The sequence below is a fragment of the Lepisma saccharinum genome, chromosome 5 (assembly GCF_977018435.1).
Source record: "Lepisma saccharinum chromosome 5, izLepSacc3.1, whole genome shotgun sequence".
Lineage (NCBI taxonomy): Eukaryota > Metazoa > Arthropoda > Insecta > Zygentoma > Lepismatidae > Lepisma > Lepisma saccharinum.
The window spans coordinates 9,695,012-9,704,213 of NC_139233.1; the positions used below are offsets into that span (position 1 = coordinate 9,695,012).

The 9,202-nt window shown below is 38.7% G+C and overlaps 1 protein-coding gene across 4 annotated transcripts in view; it reads left to right on the forward strand.

Annotated features, from left to right (window-relative positions):
• LOC145987647 (uncharacterized) overlaps window positions 1–5,992 on the forward strand; it is a 43,901-nt gene extending 37,909 nt beyond the window's left edge. For 3 of the 4 annotated variants that reach the window (XM_083122139.1, XM_083122140.1, XM_083122138.1), the window contains exon 2: window positions 694–5,992. In XM_083122139.1, the coding sequence (XP_082978265.1) occupies window positions 823–5,643 (4,821 nt within the window). In that variant the 5' untranslated portion in view covers window positions 694–822 and the 3' untranslated portion in view covers window positions 5,644–5,992. The remainder of the gene's footprint in view (window positions 1–693) is intronic. The other variant, XM_083122141.1, reaches the window with a different exon arrangement.
• The last annotated feature ends 3,210 nt before the right edge of the window (window positions 5,993–9,202 follow it).

Here is a 9,202-nt window from a genome sequence, read left to right on the forward strand (position 1 = left end):
TTTTTTACTCGTTAGAAAGTTAGGATCATTATTGCAAAGTACTATCATCATTCACTACATTTTATTAAGTTCTCTTCAACGTTTTTCTCCGAAGAACATATGCTTCATACTTACCGGTATCCAAGAAGAAGTCGAAAATTATAAATCTGCTGTACGGAAGTTTTAATTCCCACGAAGAGAGTTTGTAATGTAGAGGCAATAATAAAGAAAATGCAGAACGAAAATATGAAATTACATACCACTACCTTTGAATATATTCCAAAATGTTACCACGATTATCATGTTATGTCTCTCATTATCACTAAATTATAAATCAACTCATGACATGCACGGTATGGAAAAGTAAATATTATATAATTTTGTTTAGAGTGGTCCATGTACGGTAATTTGCTACCTTACTCGCCTTAATAATTTCCCAGGAATTGTTTTTTGAGGGAGCCACAGATTGAGACACTTATTATTTAACGAAATTCCACGGAAGTTGGCCATTAATTTGGCAATCTCATCCACCTTGCAAGTATCAAATATAGTGGTACATAACCAATGACTTGCTTGGATAATGGATTGTAAACATTATGAATACTCTCTCCTCTCATAGTTGACACTCTTATGTATTGGTGGACATCTAGTAGTACAGTAACTCAACACACAATTAGGTATTCTATGAAACATATCTGCTTGTATGAATTTCAGAAATGCTCTGCTCAGTATTTTCAAAATTCTGAAAAAGCGGAAGAGCCACGTCTCAAAGTAATAGATGAAGATGAAGTCTAAAAGGTAGCCATCCCTTCGGACGAACTGCAGGAAATCAATGAAAGAAAGATGGCAAATACCATGTCGATAGGTCCAAATAATGATCAAGATTACAGTCTTTGTAAATGCATACTGGATTCTGTGATTCTGAATGGTGGAAACTTACCCTGCAAAGGAATTCGACTTACTGTGTGTGGAAATGAAATTCCTTCGTACTGCAATTGCCCATCGAACCATAGTGGCATACATAAAGAAGGTGAACTTGACAGTGAGATAGCATCGGAAAGTCCTGAAAACATTTTGCGAGACGGAGCCTACGTTCTTTGCGACATTCCTTACTGTGATGAACCAAATACATATTTACCAATATCACAACAACAATATTCAATCGTACACAGGGTATCAGAAGCTATGAGGAATCTATTTTGTCCTAGTCAAGTAATGCACATAGATTTGAACCAAAGATTCGGAGGTAGAAGGTGCGATTGCGAAAGAAGATGCGTTGGTAATTCAGGAAGAAGGGTTGCATATGGAGGTAACAAGCAGCCATCGCAGGTTACAATATTCTTTCCAAAGGCCGAAATGGTTAACCATAACATTGTTGAAGATTACGCGAATAGTAGAATGCAACGTAAGAACGTTTCACCCGAAGGTCATCAGAGTTATAGAAATGAATCCGATACTCGCCCAGAAAGTAAAGGATGGCCTGTTTCTTATGGTAGGGAGGAGAATCACTGTCACTGCGGGTGCCCTCCAAGTGTACTTCTAGTTTGTGATAGAAATGTGGGCAAGACTAATAAATCTAGTACTAAACGCGCCAGAGATACAGGTTTTAGTTATTCTTCAACCGATAGCTCTGGCAGTGCTTCGAGACGGAGCAGAAGAGCCGCCAAAGCACACAAGCTAAAACAAGGAAGGAGAAGATCAAAGCATGTCTCTTCTTCAGACAAACACAGGGAAGGTGAAATGTATACAAAAATGCGCAAAGAAAAGCCCAGGAGAAAGAACCATCCTTGTAACTGTTGCTGCACAGACGAACGAAACCAACCTCATTTCAGAGGAAACAATAATACCTTGACAAATGGAGGCTATCAAGGGAACAGTCAATATTCACCCGGGATGGACAAAAACGAGACATGGAGTAGCCCACAACTAATACAGCGTGAGAGATGTGAGTGTTTATATAGACCATGTAGAAATGTAGATGGAGCTACCGATGCTGTCAACTACAGAAGTCATGTATCAGAAGAGGGAGCGTTCTGTCCTTCGGTCAGTGGTGAGAAAAACATTTGCAGGAGCAATTGTTGCAAATGCTACAATAAGACTGGAACAATCTCAAATTCATCAGGAATTTTGAAGCCCGCTGCTGACATACAAACTGGATATGAACGCTTTGGCAGCCCTTCCATACAAGACACCAATAATGCCACACAGCCTACAGTTGTTAGATCAGAAACACCAAACAACACGCCTGACTTACATGAGACAAGCCATGAAAACCAGAGTGGTGAAGCGGTCATAACTTCGGCACGGAGAAGAAGCTCAGGTATCTTGGTTCCCATTTTTGTGTCACGTACTGAACATTCAGGCGTTGGATGCCCTTCGGTAGAATACACCAGCCATTTTGCGCAGCGTGAATTTGGTGCATTAGATACACCAAACAACATCTCTGACTTAAACGAGACACACCATGAAGAAAAACAGGCTAGCAGGGTCTTCAATTCTGTGGGAACAAATACTTCAGGGATTTTTGCACTGTTTACTGTAAACAAAAGAGCTAATGAAGACCTTGATAGCCCTATGGTGCAAACTACGAATAATCCGAAAGAATTCGGCGAAAAATATTTTGTAGGTGATCTCAAACACCTCCGTACGAAGTCAAAGGAATTTTCCACCGAATCCGATAATTCTGTAACAAAGGATAGCAACAACATGAACAAAAATGAACAAGTGCATGTCAATGATGTTTCGATTGGAAATATTTTCTTGGTGTCTGTAACCAATGGTGAAAAGGAAAGTTACAAGGAGCAGAAGCAATGTCTTCATTTAGATAATTTAAAATGGAATAAAATTTTCCCAAATACAGAAACACGAGACGAAATTCCTGATGAGACCCGAAGGAATGTTAATCGTATTGCTGGAAGTTCTGGTTCAGAAACTGGTGGTAAACATACGCTTTCAAAAGAGGATCAAAGGGACCTTCTTGAAAAATCGTCTCAAGAATTTCTGACGAGAATAGACAGAGATTCTGACATGATATACGAACACGGATCCTCATCAAGAACAAGTATTTGTGAATCGGATGATATTCACTTGGTTTACTCAAATTTTCCTACTCCGCGTCACGCAATAGGTGAACAAGGCCGACAAGAAATGCATGAAAGTAACTATAAATCGTATGGTGATGAAAGGTACCGTCGTGGAGTATCTGGAATTAACTTCAAAAATAATTTGCACTCTAATGAAGCAAGCCCAAATATAAGTAGCACTGACATTACAGGGAAAGCAAAAAGAAATAAGAATAAGCACTCAAATTATCCTACAAAAGTCATTAAGAATAAAATGATAGACCGTAATAGTGGATCAGCTTCAAGAATAAAGAGAAGTCTAATATTCATATGTGAGGATATTGTATCGTACCTGAGAAGCAAATTCGGAACTCGATCGAGTACACTAAGTAGCTATAAGGAAATACAACAGGATACAATAGAAGCCTTGGAGGTAGGGACAATTAATAATCAGTTCCAGAAAATGGGTAAATTTATGAGAAAGAGCCGTAAACCTAAACCCACTGAAGATCATGAAAATGAGATCTCTGAAAGTCATGGGATAACATCAAGCAAGGATAAAGGACAAAGAAAACATCCTCAAACATGGCATCGAGGTAATTATGACAAATCTGATATTCACTCAAACAAATATTTGAACGAAAGTGGAAGAACTGAAACCAGCAAGGAAACGCCTCTTGATGAAGATAAATTAGAAGCACCAATTTTTAATTTTTACACTAAATCACACCATACGCGAGCAGAGTGTCCTGAAATAGTTGAGATTTTAATTGAAGGAAAACGTTTATCGATTGACGTTGACAAACTCCTTTCTGACAGGCAAGACGAATGCAATACAAGTTCAAATAATAATAAAAATTTTAAAGTAACAGGTGAAAAGCATGCCCTAATCGACCAAGATGCCAAGAAGCAAATGTTCACTATAGAATATAGAACATCTACGATAGAACGTGAAGACGACGGTGAAAACTACAATTTCTATATCCGTGCTAATAATAATTCTACAGCGAAAGGTTTGGAAGAGAACGTGCCATCGAATGACAGATTAATTAACAAGGAAGACGTTTACTGCAATGCAAGTTCTGAAAGCGTAACACAAAGGCGACTACATAAGAGAGAGATTGGAGAGTGTTCCATGAAAGATAGGAGGAGTACTAGGAATGTCGAGGAGGGTGTGTCTCCAAGAAATGGTAGTTCTCTTATTCGCAAACGTCGTTGTTCGGATGCAAGATATAAAAGTAAACCAGGTGAAGCTGAAAACAGTTCGTACATGAAAAACAACAACTTTTTCGATTACACTGTACATCACACTAATTATCACGTGTTTCATGACATGTCTCTTTTAAGTATATTGGACAAGTGCAGAGAATGTCATAATGGTATTGATGATACAAACTGCGGTGCATCTGAACTTGCCCAAGAAGATCGCAGTGGTGCAAGAGTTATAAAGAGTAACGGTTCTGAAGAATGTCCGTTTTATGAAAAGAAAGAAACGAACGTTCTTGCAGATAGTCTAATCTACAAAGGAAGTCCACATCGAACACGATTTGAGGGTATTGCACGGCCATGCTCCGGTTCAAATATAGCAACAGTCAGGGGCGAGCTGCAGGGAAGACATTCTGGTGCAGAAGAAATTATAGAGATTGATGACGGATGCTGCAGTTTTGAGGAGATGAACTCCAAAATGCAAATGGGACATGGAGTAGAAGAGAGTCATTTTATACCTGAAAGCAAAAGGGATACGAGACAGGAGGTTTATAGCAGAGGCCGGGACACCTCAAATACTCAAACAATTGATTATTACAACGCCGGTTCTAGTTATTCCAGTACACAAGTTGCTGAAAGTCATATGCACGATGAAAATGAGCCTAAGACATCGTCGAGTGGGATAGAGATTTTGAAAGGTCCATCTACTGTGGCATTTATCATAAAATCTGACCGAAAATATTCATCTAGAGATTCGTGTGGTAAGAATGCACTCTTTAAGTTAAGAGGTTCTCGTGCTTCAAGAAATGAAAGGGTATCAACTAATTGTAGGTACAGTGTTGATCCACCAGATATTATGGTAAGAGGGAAGGAGTCAAATTTTAGAGTAGCGTACAGGAAGAAGCATACATCACCACATAATTTCATTTTCAGGAAGGTAAAGCAAGGAACAACAAAACGAGGTATCCAATCATCAAATAACAATTTGAAGTCATACGGAAGCAAATATGGCATCGTTGGGAAGAGAAGCCTAATGAGGAATGCAAGACATATAGAAAGATTGGGACACTTGTTTCAAAACAGGAGGACACCAGAATACGCGACTAAACATGGTTTACCTCATACTGGAAAGAAACGCGCAATAACTAATACTCAAGAATCAAGAAGCAAAGGTCAGTTCAAACTACAAACTGAAAACAGTACACTGAATAGGCTGGTTGGTGCAGAAGAACACCACGAAAAACACAGGCGAAGGAGAGAATACAATGAAGAAGATACAACGGATGGAATTAGCAATGAGAAAAGCAGAGTCGAAGAGAACTATTGGCGGTTGAAGAAATTACTACACGTCATGGACAAACTTGAGAAGCTAGCACCCAGTAAGGACCCCCGATAACCATCCTAGCAATGAATGTTTTCTTGTAATGCTCTTCAATTACAGACCTAACAGTTTGAACTCTGATATTTTGTAAACCTCCAAAGATCAAATTTCATTAGTTCAGCAGTGTTTGGATAAGGATAAAATGTAAAGGTTTAGCTACATGCATGTATTTTTTTAAACTTACAAATAAAGGACTTGCACGTACGTGTGAAATGATCTTTTAGTATCAGTCACTTCTGGACAGTCATCTGTTTCCACGGTAAATATCAAGACATTATTTACTTTCTGTCTGGAAATTTTGTGTAAACCAAAAATTTCAACAGAGCGGTTTCTATAATAATTAACATGATTTGTGAAGATAATAATAATAATATCTTGAGGCCAGATATAGTTTTATACGTGCCATGTTCGTTTTAAGTGAGAAGTGGGTGGTAAGGTTGTTATTTTTTCATTTATTGGTTTGTCAACTAAGTTCCCGCCGTTTTTAAGGAAGGGGTTGAAAGGTTAGTGTTCAATAAACAGATACAAGTAGTTAATCAATAATGTATTCTCCTGTGTTGTTTACAACGTTTTGCCAACGTTCAACAAGGTTTTCAATACCTCGTCTGTAGAAATCACGTGGTTTAGACTCGAAAAAGTCATCCAACCAAGCTCTCAATTCTGCATCAGTATTGAATGAAACTCCCCGCATAGCATTTGAAAGAGATCGAAAGAGGTGAAAATCCGTTGGTGCCAAATCCGGAGAGTATGGTGGGTGTGGCAGCACTTCCCAACCATGAGCTTGAATGGCGTCCTTGGTCATATTGGCGATATGAGGGCGGGCGTTGTCGTGCAGCAAAAGAACACCATGCTGCCGATTCGGTCTTTTCTCTTGAATAGCCGTGTTGAGTCGTTCCATTTGTTGCACATAGAGTTCCGCGTTGATCGTTTGGTTCCTTTCAAGCAATTCGAAACGGATAACCCCTTCCCAGTCCCACCATACGCACAACATCGTTTTACGCGGATGAAGTTCCTGTTTCGCGCGTGGGATCGCTTGTTTCCAGGGGCTCAGCCATTCCTTACGCCGCTTCACATGTAAAGGCACCATTTTTCATCGCCAGTAACGATTCGGTGAAGAAATCGTTCCTTGTGTCCATGGGTTGCACGGTGCCGAGCAAGCAAACCAGCGGAGATTGTGGCTCGTTGATTTTTGTTGGTGACACTTAAAGTGTGATTCACCCATGCTCCACACTTCTGAACCTTTCCCATAGAGTGAAGATGCTTCTCTACAGTAGTGTGGGAGCAACCCATTGTCTCTGCCAGTTCCCTTGTTGTTTGACGCGGATTTTCATGCAACAGGTGGTTCAAACTCTTCATCGAACTCAACTGGACGGCCAGAACGAGATGCGTCTTTGAGGTCAAAATTTCCTTTTTTGAACTTCGCATACCAATCACGGGCGGTTCTTTCAGCTATAGCACCCACTCCATACACAGCACAAATGTTGCGAGCAGCTTCTGCGGCCTTAGAACCTTGATTAAAGGCAAAAAGGAGGAGGTGTCGAAAATGCTCATTCTTCTCAACTTGACATTCCATTTTAATGATCTGTAAATAACAAGAAAATGTGTCTTAGTAACAAAGAAACATAAATTTAGGTAGCACAATATATTCTCTTTCGCATGATGTACACCTTCGTGCCAAACGTATTTAATGTCATAGAGATTTTTTCAATTAAAAAAAACGGCGGGAACTTAGTTGCCAACCAAATACTAGTCAGCGAGGGACATTCTGATAATATAAAATTCTAGAATTTAATGTTTAAAATATTTGAAGAGCGATTCCATCTTTGATTCTGGATAATAGGAATAAGTAATTGGTAAAATTTTCTGTGACTGTTGTTCATATTAAAATACACACGTTAATTTAGTTAGCAAGGGTTTAATTCGTGAATTTTAGAGTGTTTAGTATGGCTATTTTTATTGTATATGTCGTCTATTTACTATTTAAAGTTTCATTTCTTAACCCATATAGGTAATTCTAGTTAAAATATCGTTTCATTGACAATATTGTAATGCATAAAAATATTATTCAAATATTTTTTCCAAATTCAGCATGGTATGATTGCCATGGAAAGTTTTCTTTTATGTAACAATAAAGATAAACGTGAAATATCACACTCTGTTTTACAATACAAGCTATCTCTTTTAGTTTCCAGAACAAAAAGGCCCTGTCCGTCAATTTAATCGGGAACAAGTTGCTTTCTATCTCTTCATTATTCCTGTTCAATTGTCTTGCACACGTGTTCCCGCACTTGAATAAAAAATAAAAGTAGACTTTAACCCTTACTTTACTGTTACAGTCTGGTATTATATTTTGGCATTGAGGCATGTTAAGCATTGTATTTCTACGGTGCTACTATTTTTTGATAGCCTGAGTAAACTTAAGGTAATGATGTATAGTATCGAGTGAAGTACATATTTATTTTATTTGTCAAATTGTAACCGAGAATTAGATAAAAATAGAAGAGGGAATTCTAAATTATGGATTTTCCCTCACTCTACCATTGTAAGGAGACATGTACGTAATAGGCGTCGCCAGAACATTTTGTAGGGGGGGCAAAAATTAAAAGCTTGATTAGCAGAATTAAAACGTTGATAATTATATTATTATAATTATTTTACATTATTATTATTATTATTATTATTTATTGTTACATAAATGGTGAGAGACTTTGCTACTTGATCCACCAGATGAGTGAAAATCCAGCACAACTGTGTTCCATCCAGCCAGTGTATGAAGTTCATAGTTATTGTATTTTGTTATTAACTTTTACACACCTCGTTCAAGAAAAGCCCTTAAAAATCATGGGGAAATTTTGTGTGATCTCGCACATGAAACTATAATTCTATGAATGTTGGAGACAGTGACACCATTCATTATTTGGATTCAATGGTAGAAGATATAACCCTTTTTTTCGATCTACCACAGTCTTTAAACATTAGTTATTCTGTTTGAATACTAGTTATATGAACTTTATTTCTCTTATTAATAAAGATACAAAGCTTCTGCACTTTACTAAGTTGGCAATTTTCAAGGGGGGAGGGTCGGCCACCCTTCGCGACACATGCTTTTATAAGTCTTTTCCATTCTTACGGCGGCCTGTCCTAGTTCTGGCAAGGGAAGTGGGGAGCGGGGATTACGCCGTAGAACAACCAGACAATAGCAGTGGCGCCGAGAGACAAGACGCGGCGAGAATAAGTACTACGTGAACCTCGTTCTAATGGCTGTTGCGTTTCATATCGCGCTGGAGGGCCTCCCCGCCGATGGCGCGGTGGTAGCGTCGTCGCCTTGTAATCAAGATGTTCCTGGTTCGATACCTGGTGGAAGCACATAAACTGTAGAAGCAGTCCCGGTTAGTCTTACTGTGCCAGAAGGTGGATTTAAACACCAAATCAATCAATCACTCAATTATAGCGCTGAGCATCGAACTCAGAACTTGAACATCTGTACAGAATCTTTGCTTTTGTTTGATTTGTTGATTTCTTTCACTTCGCTTTCGTGCCACCTTTGGCTAATCGCGAAGGTGAGGATAAGAAG